Consider the following 23,585-nt stretch of genomic DNA (forward strand, 5'->3'; position numbering starts at 1 on the left):
TCTGTATAATTAATTTTAGTCAGATAAATCCTCTGTATAATTAATCTTAGTCAAATGAGTCATTTGTCTTTATGTATGACCTAGTTATAAATCATGTGCCTATCTAACTAGTTCTTATCTTGTTAAATGTCTCCACCTAACTATTAAGTAGACATGTGTTTGTATAAAAAGTTATTATAATAGTTTCAGCTCTCCTTCTATAAAAAGGGAGCTTGGGTTTTATTTTGAACAAGAGTTACCAAGTAATAACATTCCAGCTTTCTTATCTTACTTTATGGCTTTTTAAATTTCTCTTCCTCTCTTGAAAGTCACGAATTTTATCTTATTCATATCATCCTCTACTAAGGCGTGAGTATGCTCTACACTTGCCACTCTTAGTGGATCCTGTATATCATATCATCATCTACTAATGCTAGTTCATTGATCCATTGCTACGATCCTCTAAATCTAGTTCTATATAATAACACAAAAGGACAAAGTCTTGAGATTTGTTTGGCCATGGTGGCTTGTGGTATCTCAACATCGCATGAGTATTATTATGTTTAACTCAGGTTTAGGAACTCCCAGCCAGCTATGGTATTAGAACGTAGATTTCTATCCAAAAGGGGATATGAATAATGTTTAATTTGATATAAGTAAGGAGAATCAATTAATCATGAGTTGCACAATAACAATAGTAAAAGTGTGTATATATAATAAAATTTTTTATTTTTATTTAAAAATATATATTTTTAAAATATAAAAATAAATTAATTACCTTTTATTAAAATAAAAAAATAAAAAAATAATTTAATTAATCATGAATTAATTAAATAATTTAATAAAAATAAAATATTATATTTTTAAAATATAAAAATTAAATAATAATTTTTTCATTATTTATTTATCATGGTTCACGATGAAAAGTATCCTCGTTCATAACTTTGACCAAATGTACCTAAATTGTCTTACATATTTTTTTTTTCAAGGGAAATTCCATATTTTCACAAAAAAATCCGTACCACTTGAGATTTTCATTTTCTTAATTCCGCATATTTTATTTTTTTATACTTGTCAAATATTTTAATTTATTAAGTATTTTGTATTTTATTTTTGCGTGTTTTAAATATAAATATAATATTTAAAAGCCAACCATTATTAAATAATTAATTTTTGAAAAGTTATATGATATAAAATATTATAATAATTTAAAAGCCAACAATTCAAATTCCCTTAAAAAAAAAAAAAAGGGTTGAGCATATATATTACTAGTAAAGTAAATCCTAAAATAATAAATAAATTTCACAAAATTACAAGTTGAACATATCAGGGCCTGATTCAAACCAAGATGATGGTGGATCAAACTGAACTCATTCTCCAGCTCCAGCATATGCATTTTCGAGCCGAATCAAATGGATCCGTAGCAGCCGAGATCGGAGAAGATAGAAAAAACGGAGAGAGAGGAACAGATAGAGAAAGAGTTTAAAATAAAATAATAGTAATAATTAAACTATATAGCATTAATAATTAAACTATAATTCTATTAAAAAAATAAGTAAATTATAATTTAGGTAACCTAAATTATAATTCAATTAGTTAATGATTTGCTAATAGAAGCAAAGTCAGTTATAAGAAATTTTTAGTATGAATAAGTGATTTCTATGAATACATGGGATGATAAATTCATAATAATAAGTCTCATAAAATAAAATTTTATCCATGTATTTAAAATAAATTTTTTTAAATTATAACTACTTTTTCTACTTATTTTTCATTTTATAACTTATTTATATTTTCATATATTAATCCTGAAATAGTTATGAAAAAAACACTACATCTTTGTAGCACTTAATTAATTTAAACATTGAAAATCATAATATTTCAAAAAAAAAATGAACATCATAAGATCTAATTTAAACTTTATGTCAATAAATATCAAAATTTCAAGCGCTGTACGATTAGACTAAGAAAAACGATTAAAATTATAAATTTTTAAGGAATCCCAAATTTAAAATCCCAATCGAACCAAATAAATTAACCATATTGCGCAATCAAGATTTGAAATATTTAAACGTCCAATAAAAAATATTTTAAATGAATCGAAGGTAATCACGACGGAAGGAACGACACTATTATGTGGTTTCTTTTCATAGCCAAAAAAAAAAAAAATATATATATATATATATATATATACGGGATAATGGGATAACAAAAAGAGTAAATCCAAAAATGCCATAAATAAAAAGCAAACGAGAGGGAACCCATGTTTATCTCAAAAACACCGACAGCTGAAACCAAAAAATTTCATCACATGTTATCTGATTCTGTAGCAACATCTCTTCAGCACTCTAAAACAGAAAGCTAAAACTAACAAAATAAATACTCTTCCTTAGCATAGCTCCACATTTGATTGATCAAGGGGCAATCACAATTCGCCCAGCCACTTGGTCAAGATCCCGTTGACCGCTTGAAGTTATTCTCCTTCCCCTACCACAATAGCAAAGATATGCACATCAGCAAATATGAACACTTGTCACGAGCATCACACTATGAAAAATTGAAAATTACTATTCCTCAGCCTTTTTCATGGTAAAACTAAAGATGGGGAGAGGTAATTGAAATTGAATTTCCAAGAAGGTTCAAATGAAATCAATGCAACAGAAAGTAGAAATTTGAGCAAAATCTGAGGAACTATAATTTGATAACAGCGTACAATAAGCCTAAAGGAATCCAGATCTCACCCCTTTGGGTCGATGTCAACAATATTCATATTCTGCAATTGCTGAAGGATGTGACGAGCAATAGCACCACTACTCTTGCAGAAATGGGGTGGACGACTTCCATTTCTCTTGCTCCCACCATAAATCCTTCGGAAGGCACCCACACCAAGGCCTCCCCTCAAGTAAATCTTCCTAGCCATGGAGGCTGCAAACAAAATAAAATATTAAACATACAAGAAAATCACAGCAGTGCATCACCAACTTCATAAGCATACATCCAGAGTAGGTGTATGTGTGGAATGAGAAGAAGGTAGAGAGAGACCTACCAGCTCGAACATAGTACCAGTCTGGGTCATAAGGTGCAAGCTCCTTGAGTCTACCAGTCTTCACAATATCAGTCCAGGGAGGCAACTCAATCTGTTATCCAACATAAATAAATAAATAAATAAAAATAGAGAAAACTTACCATGATGTATATCAACAAAGGTTCCCCAAACAGTTCCATAAATAATGTCAATAGATAACTATGACAAATACAGCCGTTCTCATTTGTCATTAACTCAAAAAGATCAACAACAATATAAACAATATACCTTACACTCTACCACACACCCGCATCACTAATGATTAATGAACTTATACTTTCAGGTGCACTAGGTCAATACATCTTCAAGAATTAGAAACACTCATGTCTTCCCTAAAGACCGAATAAACCTTGTTGCCTAAATTTCCAGGAATCACATCCTCCTACCCCTTGTTTCAGACCACATCAGGCAACAGAGATCCATCTATGGTATGATTTTTTATAACAAAAAATTTACCTAAATACCTTCAAGTGGACGGTAATTATTTTTCCCACAAGTTAGGGATAAACCCAATTTCAGCTCACCTTTCACACAAGATGAACAATGTTCTAATGTTAAGCCCTCAAAAACATAGTTACAAAAAAAAAAAGTTCGCACGTTTTGGGACATAGTTGAAGTTCAAGCAACAGTTCTGCACAGAGACACGATGTCTCCTCCAATCAAACCATACACCATCAATTAGCAATCCGCTCCAGTCTCATAATACAGTTCATGAACTCACAAGGTAAAATTTAACATATCTATCAACCAATCAAAGAAAATTCCGTGATCCGCAAAGACAAAGGAATACGCAGTACTTGAAACATAGCAGTTCCAAAATCAGATCTAATAAGTACAAACCCGAAAAACCTATAGATTACAGTGAGAGGAACTACAGAAGCTATACCTTGCCAGATCGCTTGAGGTGTGCAGCATAAGCCTTGACGAATTCGTGGGGAGATACGTCCTTGACAGTCTTAGCGGTCGCCATCTTTCAGTCACGGCAAGAGGCCTCCTTTGTTCAAGCAGAAGGCGCTAATTGTAGAGTTCAGGGATAAGATAGGCTCTGTCAATCGCTAGGGTTTCTGGATTTGTGAGTTATCAGTATTTATATAGTGCGGCAACAATTAGGTTAGGGTTTCCTTCCCTTCGGACCAGCCCAGTTACAGTTTTGCGGGGATGTTTGGATCCCATGAGCTTTGGGTCAAGATTTAAACCAAACCTTTTTTAAGAAATAATAAAAATAAAATAACAATATCTCAAATTGAATTTTAATTGAAATTAATTATATTAAAATAAAATAAAATAAATATTAATTTACAAATTCATTAACTTTTTTCTTAAAAATTTTTATTTTAAGGAAATTTTATATTATTCCTTTTTTTTTTTAGTGAATCATCCATTGCATTTAATATACTATTTATATAAATAATGTAGAAAAGTTTTTAATGTAAGATAATATGTTCAACGTCTTATAAAAAAGTTTGGGCTCTACACGCAAAAGGTGAGATAGAGTGATAAGAGTCTCTTCTTTCTTAATTAGGGTTCTGAGTATAAAATATATTTAAAAATTAAAAAAAAGCACTTTATCTTTTTTTATGAGTCTATTTAACATGAATCCGAATTAATCGGGCCATAGAACTTTGAATACCTAGTGACTTCTACCAAAAAAAAAACTTTAAGCTTTTTATTGATGGGCGGACAAATACTTTGAGTCAAGCTTTAGACCAAAATTCTTTAAGAAATAATAAAAATAAAATAATAATATCTCAAGCGGGCTTTTAATTAAAATTAATTATATTAAAATAAAATAAAAATTAATTTGCAAATTTATTAATTTATTTTTTTTATAAATATTTATTTTACGGGGATTTTAAATTATCCCATCCTTTTAGTGAATCATTAATTGCATTTAATACACCATTTATATAAATAATGTAGAAAAATATTTTATATAAAATTATATATCCAACGTCTTAAAATTGTTGATATCAACAAAAAGAAATTGCAAAAAAAACTAATAAAAAAATTGTAAAAAAATATGTTGATACTGAAACTTAATGAATTGTTTGCAACTATAAATGTAGGTTACATTTTATAGGCTGAAAAAGCCTTAGCTTATTTTATGTTTGAGTAAATCTTGTCCATGATGAATTATCAGTGTGATAAGTTGTCTATGAGCTATCCCATACCCAGCAAAGAACAACACAACCACTGCATTTATAGTTCGACAGTGGAAGCTGGGACAAGCAAAATGAAGAGAAATTCATTCAAATCCCCCTAGGATTTTTCATATTTCACTATAAACAAACCAAAGGTTTGAATTGCAACTAAATTGTTTGCTTCATGTACAGAAGATATAAGAAAAGAATCCTGACAAGGAATGATGATGTCTGAAATGCTTCTATTCTTATATCTTGGCCTTTTGTTGCTTCACTGTTGGTAAGTAAAGGTGCTGAGGTCGTTCCATGATAAACAGCATTTAATCTTCTTATGTTGCGGTATGTGAAACTTTGGCTCTTTAGGCACAGTTGGATGCTTCATTGACCTTCACTCAAGCCAAAAACATAAGTAAGGCCTTATTCGTGAAAATGCTTCACTAAAATTGCAACAGATTAGCCCACTCAGCAAAAGAAAGCTTCATATGGCACAAGACATGAGCCAAACTGAAGACATGCACTTGCTATGCTTTTTAATTAACAAGAAAAGGTTCTGCATACCTTGCCCTCTTGTACATAAATAACAGTGAAAACAGTTACTGTGTACAACTCATTCTAAGCTGAGTATAAAAATAAATAAATGCCTCATTCTGGGTGAGGCATTCCTTGAACTTGCAAATAAACAAACCAGATAAACCTTTACCTTCTGGGAATGAAGGGCCGGTCGAAATAGGGCATAGGTTGTGCTTTTGGAACAAGCTCCTTCCTCAATCTGCTTATTTCTTCCTCTTCTGCCATCTACAGGAGGAAAAAGACTAGTGTAAATATTTTAGTCAGGAAACACCAATATGAGAATATCATGCCATCTACTCAACTCAACTCAACTAAACCTTTATCCCAAAAATTTGGGATTGGCTATATGGATTCGCTTTCTCCACTCTGAACGATTTTGGGTTAAATCCTCAGAAATGTGTAATGCTTCTAGGTCATGTTATACTACTCTCCTCCAAGTCAATTTAGGTCTACCCTTTTTTTTTTCTTTCTATCCTCTAACCTAATGTGCTCTACTTGTCTAACTGGAACAAGCTCCTTCCTCAATCTGCTTATTTCTTCCTCTTCTGCCATCTACAGGAGGAAAAAGACTAGTGTAAATATTTTAGTCAGGAAACACCAATAACTCAATATCATGTCATCTACTCAACTCAACTCAACTAAACCTTTATCCCAAAAATTTGGGATTGGCTATATGGATTCGCTTTCTCCACTCTGAACGATTTTGGGTTAAATCCTCAGAAATGTGTAATGCTTCTAGGTCATGTTATACTACTCTCCTCCAAGTCAATTTAGGTCTACCCTTTTTTTTTTCTTTCTATCCTCTAACCTAATGTGCTCTACTTGTCTAACTGGAGCCTCCGTATGTCTACGCTTCACATAACCAAACCACCTCAATCTCCCTTCTCTCAACTTATCTTCAATTGGCGTGGCCTATCTTTTTTCTAATACTCTCATTACGGACTTTATCTAGTCTAGAATGGCCACTCATCCATCTTAACATTCTCATCTCTGCAACTCTTATATCTTAGATGCATATGACTCTTTCAGTGCCCAACACTCACTACCATATAACATAGCCGGTCGTATGGCTAGATCTACTCAACTCAACTCAACTAAACCTTCATCCCAAAAATTTGGGGTCGGCTATATGGATTCACTTTCTCCACTCTGAACGATTTTGGGTTAAAAAATGTATAATGCTTCTAGGTCATGTTGTACTACTCTCCTCCAAATCAATTTAGGTCTACGCTTTTTTTTTTTCTTTCTATCCTTTAACCTAATGTGCTCTACTTGTCTAACTGGAGCCTCCGTATGTCTACGCTTCACATAACCAAACCACCTCAATCTCCCTTCTTTCAACTTATCTTCAATTGGCACCACTCCTACCTTTTCTCTAATACTCTCATTACGGACTTTATCTAGTCTAGAATGGCCACTCATCCATCTTAACATTCTCATCTCTGCAACTCTTATCTTAGATGCATATGACTCTTTCAGTGCCCAACACTCACTACCATATAACATAGCCGGTCGTATGGCTAGATCTACTCAACTCAACTCAACTAAGCCTTTATCCCAAAAATTTGGGGTCGGCTATATGGATTCGCTTTCTCCACTCTGAACGATTTTGGGTTAAGAAATGTGTAATGCTTCTAGGTCATGTTGTACTACTCTCCTCCAAGTCAATTTAGGTAAATGTGTAATGCTTCTAGGTCATGTTGTACTACTCTCCTCCAAGTCAATTTAGGTCTACCCTTTTTTTTTCTTTCTATCCTCTAACCAAACCACCTCAATCTCCCTTCTCTCAACTTATCTTCAATTGGCACCACTCCTACCTTTTCTCTAATACTCTCATTACGGACTTTATCTAGTCTAGAATGGCCACTCATCCATCTTAACATTCTCATCTCTGCAACTCTTATCTTAGATGCATATGACTCTTTCAGTGCTCAACACTCACTACCATATAACATAGCCGGTCGTATGGCTAGATCTACTCAACTCAACTCAACTAAGCCTTTATCCGAAAAATTTGGGGTCGGCTATATGGATTCGCTTTCTCCACTCTGAATGATTTTGGGTTAAGAAATGTGTAATGCTTCTAGGTCATGTTGTACTACTCTCCTCCAAGTCAATTTAGGTCTACCCTTTTTTTTTCTTTCTATCCTCTAACCTAATGTGCTCTACTTGTCTAACTGGAGCCTCCGTATGTCTACGCTTCACATAACCAAACTACCTCAATTTCTCTTCAACTTATCTTCAATTGGCACCACTCCTACCTTTTCTCTAATACTCTCATTACGGACTTTATCTAGTCTAGTATGGCCACTCATCCATCTTAACATTCTCATCTCTGCAACTCTTATCTTAGATGCATATGACTCTTTCAGTGCCCAACACTCACTACCATATAACATAGCCGGTGGCTGTACGGTAAAATTTTCCTTTCAATTTATTGGGAATGTTACGATCACATGAAACTCCCGTGGCACGTCTCCACTTCAACCATCCGGCTTTAATCCTATGACTAACATCCTCCTCACATCCCCCATCTACTTGAAGAACTGAGCCTAGATATTTAAAGTGATTACTTTGGGGCAGTATCACTCCATTCAAACTAACTCCTTCCCTATCACCAGTTTGGCCTTCACTGAACTTGTAATGCATGTATTCTGGTCTTTGTTCTACTTAACTTAAAACCCTTTAACTCTAGAGTACTTCTCCAAAGTTCTAGCTTTCTATTGGCTCCTTCTCGTGCATCATCTATCAGAATAATATCATTCACAAACATCATGCACCAAAGAAAGTACTCTTGTATATGTTTCGTCAGTTCATCTAAAACTAATGTAAAAAGGTAAGGGCTTATGGAATATCATGCATCTACAGGAGGAAAAAGACTAGTGTAAATATTTTAGTCAGGAAACACCAATAACTCAATATCATGCCTTTTATATTTGAATTACCTTTTGCTGCCTTTCTCTTTCCATCTTGTATTGCTCAATAAGGCTTAACTTCTCAGCTACCTGATATCACACAAACTGTTAACTTTCAAGGATTGATGCATTTAACCATAAAGATCATTCCCAACTAGAATTCAAACTTTATTTAGCTACTAGAAATTTAACCATAAAGAGAGAGTAAAGCATAAATATATTTGCAAGAATACTAAAGTAGTTAAAAAAAATTACCTGCATTTAACCATAAAGAGAGAGTAAAGCATAAATATATTTGCAAGAATACTAAAGTAGTTAAAAAAAATTACCTGCTGGTCAAACTCAGCTCGCTCCACTGCCCGAATATCACTATGTAGCTTAAGGTCAATGGGCCTGGTGTTCTCTCTTACTAGAGGTTTGATTAGACACTGAAATAACATAGACCAAGCTCAAGTATGAACTAAAAAAAACAAAGGCATGACTTAATTTTGTTTAGATTATAAAGCCCCACCTCTGTATTCCCACTTGATTTTAGCAATTGACAAACTCACCTCTGGTTCATCTGTTGTCCAAGGAAGACCTTGTGCAACAGGAATCCGCTGCTTCTCCTCCTCAGCCATCATTTCCTGTAACTTTTTCATGAATTCCTCCTCCTTCTTTCTTCCTCTTTGCTAAAGTGAGAACCAATCTCCACAGTTTAAAATATAATTCATCTGAAAAACAAAGTTAACATTTCATGATGAATTCCCATTGTAAAATATTACCTCTGTCCTTAGCTTAAATGGCTTTTGACATGTGGTTTTCAGTTGCTTCTTCTTCCATCTGCTCCCTCCCATTGTTCCACATGACTCAGAGCTCTAAGATACAAACAATGTGACACAAATTTAATAAATGAAGGATCATGGACGCAAACTCTCAATAGGGTAAAATCTTACATTTCTTCTGCTTCTCCGACCTCCATTAGAAGTCCTGCTAGAAATACTGAAATTTGGGGGGAGCGCAGAATGAAGTATCCAGTCAAAACAAGTATTAAAACACGCAAACAAATGATCTAATGTAGGGGTTGAAAAATCAATTCAGAAATCATTACTAACCTGCATTTACTGCTGTCCCATGATGAGGAAACAGAAAGCCTTGGATCCAAACCCAGATTCTCAGAAGTCAGAAACAAATCTGATGGGCATAACGAAGAAGGAGAGTCCTGCGATTTGGGCATCTTAGAATGCTGGAATTCAGGCAATGAAAATGAAGAATTAGTCTGAATATCAGGCACTTTAGGATTCTGCAATCCAGGCAGCACCCATAGCATTGCCTTCTTTTTCTCCTCCTTAATCTTCTCGTCTTCCTTCTTATCAGATTCCTTGGGATCTGGTATCGTTCGTAGCTGCTCAAAAGCCTTAACCAGATGCATCACTATCCCAGATTCAGGTATACTGTTTCTTGCTTGTTCAAGCAGCCTGTCTCTCCTCCTTTTAATTGTAGAAATGCCCACTTGACCTGATTGCTCACTCTCACCCAAACTTTGATTATCTGAACCATACCCACCTTCAGCCTCATCCTTTTGAGCCATAAATCCCTTTTCTATCTCATCCTCTTCTTCACTTTCAGCTTTATAATCACTGACCTTTTCTTTGTCCAGTTCATCTTTCTCTCCGGTGCTATCTCGTTTCTTAAAAAACTCCTCCTGTGAAGCTCTTAAAGTCTCATAGGCCACACACAAACACTTGTTTACATTACCTCCAAATCTCTCTTTGCACTTGCAGTCCACGGTTGAAGTTGAATTCACTTTCTCCTTCTTGGAGTTCTTCTTTGCCACCACAAACTTCCTTTCCCTGATCTTGTTTCTAGGGAAGTAAGGGACTGCATTGTGATTGATGATTGGATTCTTTGATGCTGATTTTTGGGATTTTGCAGATTTGATCATTGGGGAATTTGTGGGTTTTGCCCCAGGGCTTGAATAGGAATTGTTGGGATTTGAATTCTCAGAGATTTTGGAGATTCCATGAACTTTGGATTGAAATGCAAGAGGATCTTTCATCGGTGTAACTGATATTGAAGTCTTGGTGCTCAAATCCATGGGAAAAAAGAAACGCCCGAAAACACAAATGAATCAACAGATAAAAGTAAATTAAAAAAAAAGTTATTCTGTTTGTTTTATGAGAAAATTGAGGGGTTTAGGATGAGATAGTGCAGAAATCTCAGAGGCTGGGAGAGAATTGGGTTTCTTTGATTGATCAATGAAAGAACAATGAATGAGGAATAGATGAAGAAAAAAGAGCGTTAAAGGTTTTGGACGCTCTTTGTAACGGCTAGTTTTCCTGGTGGTAGGGTTGTAGTTTGCGGTGGTGCGTTGGATTATTATTTGAATTAATGTTTGGTTTTTTGACCGTAGATTGGCTGATTTAGGGACCAAATAATCGTGGAGTCTAGAGATGCGGATGGTTCTGATTCATAACCGCGTTATAGGTTGCGAGCCAAAGATCAACACAGGGATGACGTATAAAATATCCTTTATTTTCTTGTAAAAATGAGGGATATGAATTTTTTTATTTGATAAATTTAGATTTTTATTTTACAAACTATAATTTTTATTTTTGAGTACTACTCTAATTATCGTGTGTATGCATTGTTGTAGTACATGAAATTAAGAATCTTACAAATATATATATATATATAATTTTAATATATGATTTTTAAATAAATATTTAAATAATTTAAATGAAAATGTGTTAATTTCCTTTTTTTCTTAATCATCACAAAAACTTTATTTTTTCTTACATTACAAATTTGCAATTGAATTGTAATGCAGATTGCAAGATTCAATTTCATTTTACTCCATTATAATTCTTGTAAACGAATATGAAATTAGATCAAATATGAAATGGTGTGGGGAAAGGGTATGCTTCTTTTTTAGTATCAAATAAAATAAGGAAAGGCGAATGTTGAAAGAGTTTGATAGATTCTATTTGGGTGGTAGCAAGGGAATGATAAATAAGGGTAACTAGGATAAGGCTTTTTCTATATTTACCACTTAAATTCTATTTTTTCTTACACTTTAATTTTGGAGCGTAAGTAGGGAGAGGTAAGCATTGAAAATTATTTTATTTTTTATTTTTTTATTGTATTCTTAATTTTTTATTAAAAATTTAATTATATCCATTAAAAATAAATTTATAGTACCACTACAAATAAATATCTTCTTTCTCAAGTGGTCATACATATTTTCACCGCTCTTAATTATTTGTTCTTTTAATAGTTTATTGTAATTATTATGCTTCAATTATCAAATTTTTTTTTTGATCTTTCAATAGTTTATTGCAATTATTATACTTTAATTAACAAATTTTTTTTCTTTTAAATAATCAATTTTTTATTGAATATTTATTAGATTTGTGCATTATTATTTTAATTTATTAATTTTGTAATTTATTAATGGTAGACCATTACTGTTTGCAAATTCAAGATTTATCATGATGAGTTTATCATTTAATAAATTATCTAATAAAAAATAATATTTTTGTACTTCTAATAATTATTTACTTTTCTTTCACTTATTTTCAAATATAAATAATATACATTATTTCTCTTTACCTCTCCATTAATTCACCAATTTCTAAACATGAGATTTTTTTTTATTATAACCCTCCTTACCCCCTTTACCATTTCATTAATTACCCTTCCATTACCCCATCCAAACAAAGCCTAAGGGATTTGTGGTGAGATGATAGGAAATTTTATTGAAATTTTGGAAAGAATACCATTATTATTAAATTAAAATTTATTTGTGTTATATATATACATATATTGCAAGGAAAAAAAAGACTTATAGTTTAATTTTTTGTGATTTTATTATTTTTTCAATAAATGGTTGCATAGGCCATAAGAATGTTATTGGTGAGTAATTGCCAACACAATAATATATACGTGAGATCCCTCACTGCTTTAACACTTAATATTTTTATTAATGAAATTAATTATATTAAATTATATAAGATATTTTAAGCTGTATATATAATTTTTTATTTTCATTATATTGAGACAATATTATTGATAAATTTTATGTATTATATTAAGTGATGTATATTTTATATCAATTAATTATAATTTTTTTAAGAAAATTGTGGGGGCTAAAGAATATGCAACCTTGTAATTGAATAAATAAATATGAAAATGTCTTTCAAATCAAAGTTGGTATGTAAATGGTTCATGGTCAAACATTTCAAAAGGGCTCATTTGAATTGATAAAGACTTAAAATGAAATAATATTTAAATTTAATATGTAATGACATTTTATAATTTATATTTAAAATAAAAATTCAAAATTATTCATTCATTTTAAATGTACATTCATTACATTTAATTATTTTTAAAATTTTCCCTTTAAAAAAATACTTTAAAACATTATCAAATAAGATTTTTTTAAAAAAATATATGAGCAAAAATATGACATATTAGAGAACATAAGCATGGAAGACAAAAAAGAAATATAAACAAAATTCAGAATAAACAAAACTTAAAAGCAAAATGGAGCATAGGCATATGGAGATGACATGACCAACTATATACAAAATATATTATAGCAATGAGTCCTATGGGCATTGCTGTCTCATACTCTCTAATGCCCAAATGACAAATTAGTATTGTGTCTTCTAGCAAATGTTCACATTCTCTCTACATTCTAATGTTTGTTTTGATCTTAAATTACTTGTTATCTTCTTCCATAACTCAAACTAATTTATCATGAACTTTTGGGGAAATCATTATTTCCGTCATAACTTAATATAGCAGCAAAGATACACTAACACCTTCCCCTTCCTGAATCCTCAAGCAAATTATGCTTGTTTTTGAAGCTTCCCCTGTTCATATATGCCAGAAATTGTACTATCTTAAGTTTTCTCTCATGGCCTTAATTGCACATGAGAGCCATTGCTCATACAACGACGAGCTGACCTGCTGTTTAGTTACTGGCCAATGTAAAGACTATTTGTTTTGTTCTTTCACTTTGGCGTAGCATTCGAAAATTCACTTTGTCTTATATACCACCAACAATGTATTATCATATTTATTAAAAAATAAATAGACATATTTAATAACTTAAATTTATATAAAAATGAATTTAAAAATTATTAAATTAAATATTTTTATAGAAATTTATTATTTATATTTAAATATAAATATTTAATTTAATAATTATTAAATTAAAAAAAGAGGAAGGTAAGGAGCAACACACCATGATCTATGAATGTGTGTGCTTTACAGATAAGGTCCCTCCCACTCCGTATTTTTCATTCCAATGCAAAACGCGTGGCATCCAGTAATAGAACAATACAACTGAGCGGTCCAAGGGCATTCCCGTAACTTCATTCTACACCCGGCATAATAATATTCCACGTTATCTTCACTTTTACCTTTCTACCCTTCTCCTCCTCCACTCCACCCGTCAGAATCAGATGGCCGTGTTTAGAAGGCCAGCAGATTGAGAGCGCCACATCAACCGTAGCAATTTGGTCATTTTGTAATTTTCTCTGGGCAGGTCTAAGATTTGAAGCCGATATTTAAACCCTGACTCTGCTCTCTTTGTTTTCGTGCACCTACAACGAACCAAAACAGCACTTGCACCGACAAGACCTCTCTTCATTTTGTACATCTCTCTCTTTACATTCTCTATTGCAGAAAGGTATAAATGCCGTTCTGAATCTTTCGATTGCTCCATTTGGTCGTCTTTGATGTGATTATTTTTCGATTTTGTTTGTTATTCTTTGGTTGCTAGTTCTGTAGATCTGTTGGCATTTTTTTTTTTTTTTGGTTCTTGATCCGTGACTTTTGCGCATATCGGAATTTTTGAGATTATTAATCCAATTTTCGTGTTAAGTGGGATATTTTATATCTGATTCAAATGTTCGGTAGTTGATTTGATATTCATGTGTTTCTCTCTCGAGATTTATAAGATCTATCATTGTTTTTCTCTGAATTGTTCTGGATCTGTCTCTGTGGTCCAGGATAATTTTGGGATTTAGTTGGATCTTGATGTTTCTCAGCTCTAGTTGTTGTTGAGGTAGCAAAAGGTTTCATTTTTTTTTTCTTTAATCTTTTAGTCTACTTGTTTGCAATGATGATCATTGAACAAGTAATTAATTGAGAATGAGTAGTACTTAGGACTAAGGAAGGATATGGAGTCCAAAACTCTAGATCTAGTAATGTTTAAATGGATGTATCGAAATTGGTGTTGGAGTAAACATGGTATGATATCATAGAAGGCAAATACACAGCTTATGCTCTAGAAAATGGCTTGCTGTCCAAAAAAAAAAGGGAAAATGATGGAGTTCTAATTATTCAAAGGTAAAAGTCAAATGTTATTTATTTAGCATTGATTTTGTCATTCATTGTGTTGGAAGTTTGCAAATTCTGGGTCCGTTTCCCATATTTACTGTTTGTAAGTACAGATCAGTTAATTGCCATGGGAACATTTGGAAATATACGTTCTATGTATTGTATTTTTGCCCTCCCCTTATATGTATAAATTTGATATGTTTCAGGTACTAAACTTTGAATAAGAAAATGGTGAAGATTTGCTGCATCGGAGCTGGTTATGTTGGTGGGCCTACAATGGCAGTCATTGCACTCAAGTGTCCATCAATTGAGGTGGCTGTAGTTGATATCTCTGTTTCAAGGATCAATGCGTGGAACAGTGAACAGCTGCCCATTTATGAGCCAGGCCTTGATGGTGTTGTGAAGGAGTGCCGAGGCAGGAACCTCTTCTTCAGCACTGAAGTGGAGAAACATGTCTCAGAGGCTGATATAGTCTTTGTTTCTGTTAACACCCCAACAAAAACACGGGGATTGGGAGCTGGTAAAGCTGCTGATCTGACATATTGGGAGAGTGCAGCACGTATGATTGCTGATGTGTCCAAGTCTAACAAAATTGTAGTTGAGAAATCAACAGTTCCAGTTAAGACAGCAGAAGCAATTGAAAAAATTTTGACCCACAACAGCAAGGGGATCAAATTCCAGATCCTCTCAAACCCAGAGTTCCTTGCTGAGGGAACTGCAATCAGTGATCTGCTTAGCCCAGATAGGGTTCTCATTGGTGGGAGGGAAACCCCAGAAGGCCAGGCAGCAATTGAAGCATTGAAGGATGTTTATGCTCAGTGGGTACCGGAAGATCGCATCCTAACAACCAACCTTTGGTCTGCAGAGCTGTCCAAGCTTGCTGCCAATGCATTCTTGGCCCAGAGGATCTCATCTGTTAATGCGATGTCAGCTCTCTGTGAGGCAACTGGGGCTGATGTTACCCAGGTGTCATATGCAGTTGGCAAGGACACTAGAATTGGTCCCAAGTTCTTGAATGCTAGTGTTGGTTTTGGTGGATCCTGCTTCCAGAAGGACATTTTGAATCTAGTTTACATCTGTGAGTGCAATGGCCTTCCAGAGGTGGCAGAGTATTGGAAACAAGTCATCAAGATAAATGACTACCAGAAGAACCGATTTGTGAACCGTGTTGTATCCTCTATGTTTAATACAGTTTCAAACAAAAAGATTGCCATTTTAGGGTTTGCATTTAAGAAGGATACTGGTGATACAAGGGAGACCCCAGCAATCGATGTCTGCAAGGGACTGTTGGGAGATAAGGCCCGGTTGAGCATCTATGATCCACAGGTGACTGATGACCAGATTCAGAGGGATCTTACCATGAAGAAGTTTGATTGGGACCATCCTCTCCATCTCCAGCCAACGAGCCCCACCACTGTTAAGCAAGTTAATGTAGTTTGGGATGCCTATGAGGCAACAAAAGATGCCCATGGTCTTTGCATTTTGACTGAGTGGGATGAATTCAAGACTCTTGATTACAAGAGGATTTATGATAACATGCAGAAGCCAGCATTTGTTTTTGATGGAAGGAATGTTGTGAATGTGGATACGCTGAGGGAGATTGGCTTCATTGTATACTCGATTGGTAAGCCACTGGATGCATGGCTCAAGGACATGCCTGCTGTAGCTTAAAAGAGAGGCTGATTTGGTTTGCTCATGCTGCGGGTGAACTCGTTGAAGTTATAGGCTAGCAATTTGATTCTTTACTATTGTCGTTATTGTTTCTTGCTTTCCCATAGTAGTTGGGACAGTCAGCATTACTTTCATGTTGGAAGCAGGAGGCTCTATGTTTTGCGACACCTTACATTGCATTCAAATATATCTCTGTCACTGTTACTTATTCTCAGAAAACTTGATTTGGCTTGTACTTGATTTTATGTATAATAATAATTAGAATGGTGAATTCCTGAAAGGTGGAAAACCTATGTCTTCGCATCTTTTTGAATGTCGAAATATCTAAGCACTCTTTTTGTCTTGTTCTAAATGTTTGTCTTTTGCCTGTACTTTTGAACTAAAAGGAGAAAAGAATAAATATGGTTGTTGAGTGGACCCAAAAAAAAAAAAGCTATTGTTTGATGAGGAATTATACCATAAACAGAATGTTTTTCACTAGTTTGGTTCTGTAATATTTTTAATTTTTAAATAATTATTTTATATATATATATATTATTTTAATTTTGATATTGTGGACTTCGTATATGTACTTTTATTTTGTGGAAATTCGATCGTCGTCCGGATTTATAATTTCGGACCGAGCAGATAAGCTACTGGAACTATTTCATAATTGGATCAAGATTATAGGCTATCCTACCGTTTTCAAACGTTCTGGACGCGTTCTAGTTGTCAGATTTGGCTTAGGTAAACTCAAACTCTACATTACTCAATTTTTGCCTTGTACTGGGTTAGAATAAAATTTATAAAATATTCGTGGATGAAAAGAAAATTACGATTCCTATTGCAATAGCCTTATAATATTGTTAAGGACCGCGATGCAGGTTTATAGAATTTTTAAAGTTAGTTTGGATAGTTTTTGAAAAATATTAGTTTTGAAGTCTTATAATTGAGTTGTCTGATGTTGTGATTATTGCTTGGTTTGGAGGGCCCAGGAGGAGCCATATAATAATGATGAGATATGGGTTGAGTTTAGAAGTGTTATTTTAAGCTTTTTTACAGGTTGGGTAGGTCCTAGGTATAGGAGAAATTCTGCCGGATTTTCGGCACAATTTAGGACATCTTTGGTCTTTTCTTAGTTTGTGTTGAGTCAAATGTATTAAATAATTTTAATAAAATTGTCAAGTGAGCCGGGACAGCCTTCCTCCTCCGCCCAGCAGCTACAGTGACTTCAGTTAAGTCTGTGAGTGAAATATTAATTTTAATTGTAATTTTAATATTATTATATGTTCAAGCATGCCCATGCATCATTTATAAATATGTATCTATATAGTTAAACACTAGGCACATTTTATATTACATTCATAATTGTTGAAGTGTCATGGATGTTGTTTGTGGTAATTTGGAGCAGTGTGTGTATGTGGCGTGCGTGTGGTATGGTATTGGATATGGATAGGACGGGTAGACACTGCTTGAGAGAAACTCGCTGGGACCCGATCCTTCGGGGTAGACACGGCTTGAGAGACACTCGCTGGGACCCCGCATTTGATTTATTATGCGAAAGTCCTGCTTGAGAGACACTCGCTGGCAGAGGTTGGATTAAGAGGGCTGTATAGGGGATCAGCTCCCATATATGTATTGTTTGACGGTGTTGGGTGTGTGAGTGCTCCAAAATGCCTTTTTATTGTTATGATATGAAAATTATGACGATATTGCATTTCACTCCACAGGGTGCATTAACTTTAGATAGCTATAGAGATTATAGTTAAAATTGATATTTTACTCTCTGAGTCGAACGCTCACTCCTATTCATCTATTTTTTCAGGCTACAGGGGGATTATTTATTGTGGCTAACTTGCTCTTCTTCTTCACAGGTCCTTTGATAGTATTTAATGTATTTTGTATAATTGAGTTAAATTTTTAGACTCCACATGTGTTAGAAGCACTTATTTTTATTTTGAGCCTGTATTATAAAAGTTATTTTGGACCTATAAAATTATTAACTGTATGCATGATGGGATTGGATAAGGGAGCTGAGCTCCCATTTGAGTTATGACATTTTGATTATGTGGAGGGTGAGCTGAGCTCCGCAATTTATTATATATTGTGTTTACAGGTCGGGCGAGTCAAAAACTCCCCGTTAAATGGTCCATTTTATGGTTGAACTCTGTCCGGTTGAATTCTTGAAATTGGGCCCAAATGGGCCTTAGAGTTGGGTTGAGTAAAAAGTTAGGCTTACTACGGGCCTCAGGGGCTTTAAGCTGGCCCAGGTCCTAGTGCCGGTCTGGCTCATAGGTTGGGTCATGATAAATGTGGTATTAAAGCTTAGGCTTTAGATTTATGACGAAGTGTGCACCTAGAGTTGTCACATGCAGAGTATAGGATTCTGTTTCGTCTTTTTTCTGTAATTTTTCGTTTATAGATTCTGCGTTATTCCTTGGTTAATATAAGAGTGCTTCAGTTTTGTGAAGTACATAAAAGTGTGAAATAAAGTTAGCAGACATGTTGAGGTCTGCCATGAAAATATGTTCTCCAAGAAACACTATATTTCTATCAGTATGGGTCTAAGTGTTGTGCCTATCTGGTGCTAGGTACAAGTACATAAAGGTGAGTTTTGATAGTATAATTGCACTAGATAAGGGTGAGGATACCACTGCTAGTAGTCATCAGTGGATGACCCAGTCAGAGTAAGTTTATGATAATAGTAGATTCAAGAGAGATAAGAGATTAGGAGACCTAGTCTGTCAGGACGTATCGTAGTAACTATACAATGTTCTCGATGTCTGCTCTATAAGCTGCAGATTATAGTACCGACATGAGATTATTGTGTAGAGCTGCGTGCATCCCCGTGGTACTGTATAATGATGGTGTTTATGGATGGCCTCTGTTTTGGTACAATTATGCCATAACAGAGTTCTATATCTGCAAAGGAGTTGGAAACTCCTAGTTAGGGATCTAGAGCTGGAATATCGAAAGGTCACAGTTGGGTGGTAATTAGAGTCAGTAACTCGGTTACTCTAGCATGAGCTCGAGTTACGTCAAGAGTTGCCATCAGACCAGAGGCTACGGATTAGTTGCAAAGTAAATGTGACATCTATAGAGTGAGACCATCTGGTCTTCGGTATGAAATTTTGGATGGTTTTTGCAGTACGACAGACGTTTTGCTTAGAGCTTAGTGAGAATAGTATACATTGTGTATATCAGTAAGGTGTAAAGTATAACCCTACTACCTAGGGAAGGTCGAAACTATGAATTGATGATTTACAGAGCTATGATATGATAAGAGAATTATTAATTTGACATGGTTTTGGCAAGGTGATAAATGTAGTACCTTTGTTGCAGTAAGTTAGGGTACAGTCCTATCTTTTCAGAAGGGATCGAAGATTATTACTGATAATGATGACTTATGGAGTAATGTCTTAGATGGGATTGTAGCGTGAGATAGAGAGTTGTTAGCTCAGGTGTTCTGGAGAGGGTACAAGTTCCATGTAGGAATTATAAGATGTAAGATCAAGATGTATGTAAGCCTTTAAATTGAATGACGGGTTTGGATACCTAGTATTTTAAGTTTCAGCTAATTAAATGGATATAAAAAATTAGAGTTGCTACAGATCCCCTCCCTAAGGTAGCAGGGGGTAGTATGTAGTCCAAAAGGGTAAGAATAGAGATCACGCAGGAGAAGTATGACTGCTATTCCCTAAGTTCATCTTTAGCTTCTTAATGCTTAAGACTAAAGTACACTCCAAATAAAGTAAAAGAAAAATGACAAAAGTTAGCATCGATAAATCATAGAATATATATATATATATAGATGGAGTGCGGTTCAAATGCAGGAGGAGAGATAACCTGAATGCCAGTAGAAGTCTAGCTAGGGTAGTTAGAAGATCAATTCTGACTAACATTGAGGTATAGATGACGTGGTAGGGATAGTGGAAAGGTATAAGTTTCTGATATGACAATCAGGTTCAAAAAGAAAATAGAGCCGAAGGATGGAAGAGTGAAAGTTTGGATTTGGGTAAGATAAAAAGAGTTTGCTAAAGAATAAACTGAAAAAACAAATTAGGATAAGATTAGGAAGAATAGAGCTAAAATACCGAGGAGGTAAGTGTGGTTTTAGAAAAGGTAAACGAGATAAAAAAAAAAAGGATACAGAGCATAGAAAAGGATGGCATTAGGAAGAACATTGTTAAGTTATGAAACCCGGAAGTACAAGACTTAGAGCAGGTCATAATTGATGTAGTGTTAGGAGCCTGAGCCTAGAGCTTAGAGTTACATGATCTGGATTAGACCTTATCTGTTTTCTACCCCCAAGGTAGGATAATGGGGCAATGACATAAGAACCCTTTTAGTTATTGACAGTACAATAGAAATTTGGTGAGGTGTGCGACCAAAGTAGGTAGTAACTGTTGAGCGTGCTGTGGTAACTTGAATTGTATTGTCAGATAAAGAAGCAAGATCAGTAGGAGTAAGTTGGATAAAAGTCAATAAAAGGGATATAAATATGCAAGATGAGGGATAATGTCACAGAGACTTGATATTAAAATTTAGAGTGGTGAGACCTAGAGTCAAAAATTGAAGTTAAACATATTTTTAGTGTGATCGATAGAATAATTATGTAAAAAAAAAGAATAATAATAATAAATAAATAAATAATAGTATGATAATATGTAGCAGAACGCTAATAACGGTTAGAATAAGACAAGATAGGTATAGGTAAAATTATAAGATATTGAGAAATACATGGATTAGAGGAGTGATTGTTGGTAAGATTGGAGTAGATCTGAAAGAATCTGTGAGTGCTTTTATCTTCTAGAATATAACTAAGTATAAAGAGCATTGGACAAATAATTATAAGTATGGAAGATCAATGAAGAGTAAAAAGGAAATAGTAAATTCTAAGATGATATGTCAGGCAGGACAACAGTATAACAAATGATAGATACAATTGATATCTTGTAATAACGCACAATAATTACAAATAAATAATGAAACTAAAAAGGGAGACTAAGGGGTATGAGCTAAATCTTATTTATCAAACAATAGTATACCATAAATGGTGGGAGAACATTTCTCTTTATTTTCAAATTAGTTCGTGTTTCGATTCTAGGAGATTATGTTAAGAAGAGAGGTCGTGTCAAAGTGACCCAATTAATTGAAAATTTGATGGGCGTTAGTACATATCCAATATTTTGAGGCGAAAATGACGATAATGGTATACCTAATGGTAAGTATAAAAGAATGATCATAGAGGTGACAGGAGTTAAATCGAGCTAGTTACTAGGGCTTACAACCCTTTTGAACTATAGGCTGGAGGAAGTGCTATTTGCTAATGAGTTACAACGAATGAAATTATTACTAATGGGAAAAGTTGAGGCTGAAGTTTGGAAAGCTATGGGCAGTATATGTGATTATATTAAGGAGAATAACACGTGAAGTATCTTGTTCAGAATTAAGGCATGGCACATATTTCCCACAGCCGTGTTAGTTCATATGGAACTTATAATTTCTGGGGCTTCTATCCATCCAGGATGAGCAATTTCCTACTAAGACTGGTAGGGAATGATAATGTTCTGATAGGTAAGTTGGGAAAGGGGATACAAAAAGAATTTTCTATAGTTAATTACAAGTGTTACGTAATATAAAGAATGTGCTAGTAGGAGTCAATCGTAAAGTTAGAATTCTCGAAGTAATGGAACTAGTAATTAAGATAAGACTAAGAAATAAAAAAAAAAAAAAGTTAAAGTTAATGATGGGATGGACATCTTTGAAGGAAAAGATGTAAGGGTGAGATAGGACTAAGATTAAGGAATAAGTACAGCATATTGAAAAGATATCAATGATAGCAGAAATAGGAAAAGAAAGTGGATAAGATCCAAATGACAGGAAGAAAGCTTGGTAGAGCTAGTTATAATGATGAGGATAAGAATGAATAGGTAAGCTAGGAACACACTAAGAGATGTTTGAAACAAGTTATTATGAGATGATAGATTAAAGGAGTAGTAGAGCCTCGATCTAAGTGCCAATGTGTCAGAAGTAGGCCACATACTAAGAAGCTTTAGGAAGAAGTCTAGATATTTCCATTCCAGAGAAGGAGTGGGAAACGATAAAGTTGCATTAACTGGGTTGTCAGGGAATACAAATACATTTGTCCTATAAGAGAAGAGACCAAGTTCACTTTCCAATATTGATAAGTGGTGTAGGGTATGCTTGACACTTGGATGGAGCTCTACATAACTAGTTACATAAGATGGACAGGAGCTGGTCTAAGGACCTTAGTAATGACACAAAACAGATTGAAAATTTGAAGTATTATGGGAGTGAGAAGATTTATAGGTATTGACCATTGAGGTCATAGGACAAGTAAAGGTTTCGAACGAGATGTATATGATAGGTGCTACAGGAAAGCATTTCATAGGATATTATAGGGTAAGGAACATAAGTCATGTTTTTGGAGAACAGAGATTATTGAAACAAAGGAATAAGGACTGAATTCACCAAGAGACACGTTAGGGCGTAATAAAAGTGAGGTAAACACACCAAAGTTTATTAAAGTTATCAGATATCAAGTCGAGAGTAGTGGAGTTATAATGAGTACTAGAGATGACAAAAAAAAGAGGGATAAACGAGTAGTTAGATGTGATAGTTTAGATTCAGAAGGAGGATGGTAGCTGGCATACTACGACAGGGGCAAATAGACATAAAAATTTTTAACCATCCATGCAAATCCAAGGCGGAAAGTTGTAAAATTTGCAATGAGTGACGTGTTCTTGAAGGTTTCTCCTATGAAAAGGGTTATGAAATTTGAAAAGAAAAAGTAAATTGACACTCCGTTATATAGGACCTTTTAAGATCATGGACAAAGTGGAAATAGTTGCCTATCAGTTAGAGTTGCCACCAAACCTTTCTCATGTCCAT

The 23,585-nt window shown here is 34.2% G+C and overlaps 3 protein-coding genes across 3 annotated transcripts; 1 reads left to right on the forward strand and 2 right to left on the reverse strand.

The window, feature by feature from the left end:
• Positions 1 to 2,197: 2,197 nt before the first annotated feature.
• Positions 2,198 to 4,215, reverse strand: LOC110657722 (40S ribosomal protein S19-3). The gene is made up of 4 exons (XM_021815058.2): positions 3,951 to 4,215; positions 3,026 to 3,116; positions 2,721 to 2,904; positions 2,198 to 2,466 (listed from the first exon to the last, which is right to left on the reverse strand). The coding sequence occupies exons 1-4, from the start codon at positions 4,032 to 4,034 to the stop codon at positions 2,394 to 2,396; spliced, it is 432 nt and encodes a 143-aa protein (XP_021670750.1). The 5' UTR covers positions 4,035 to 4,215; the 3' UTR covers positions 2,198 to 2,393.
• Positions 4,216 to 5,206: 991 nt separating this feature from the next.
• LOC110657720 (microtubule-destabilizing protein 60-like) lies at positions 5,207 to 11,016 on the reverse strand. Its single transcript, XM_058138572.1, has 8 exons — positions 9,785 to 11,016; positions 9,626 to 9,671; positions 9,455 to 9,547; positions 9,242 to 9,361; positions 9,020 to 9,118; positions 8,721 to 8,780; positions 5,906 to 6,000; positions 5,207 to 5,591 (listed from the first exon to the last, which is right to left on the reverse strand). The coding sequence occupies exons 1-8, from the start codon at positions 10,765 to 10,767 to the stop codon at positions 5,477 to 5,479; spliced, it is 1,611 nt and encodes a 536-aa protein (XP_057994555.1). The 5' UTR covers positions 10,768 to 11,016; the 3' UTR covers positions 5,207 to 5,476.
• Positions 11,017 to 14,107: 3,091 nt separating this feature from the next.
• On the forward strand, positions 14,108 to 16,980 carry LOC110657719 (UDP-glucose 6-dehydrogenase 1). The gene is made up of 2 exons (XM_021815055.2): positions 14,108 to 14,367; positions 15,227 to 16,980. Exon 2 carries the CDS (start codon positions 15,249 to 15,251, stop codon positions 16,689 to 16,691), a length of 1,443 nt encoding a protein of 480 aa, XP_021670747.1. The 5' UTR covers positions 14,108 to 14,367; positions 15,227 to 15,248; the 3' UTR covers positions 16,692 to 16,980.
• Positions 16,981 to 23,585: the final 6,605 nt, after the last annotated feature.

Source organism: Hevea brasiliensis, chromosome 16 (assembly GCF_030052815.1).
Source record: "Hevea brasiliensis isolate MT/VB/25A 57/8 chromosome 16, ASM3005281v1, whole genome shotgun sequence".
Classification (NCBI taxonomy): Eukaryota; Viridiplantae; Streptophyta; class Magnoliopsida; order Malpighiales; family Euphorbiaceae; genus Hevea; species Hevea brasiliensis.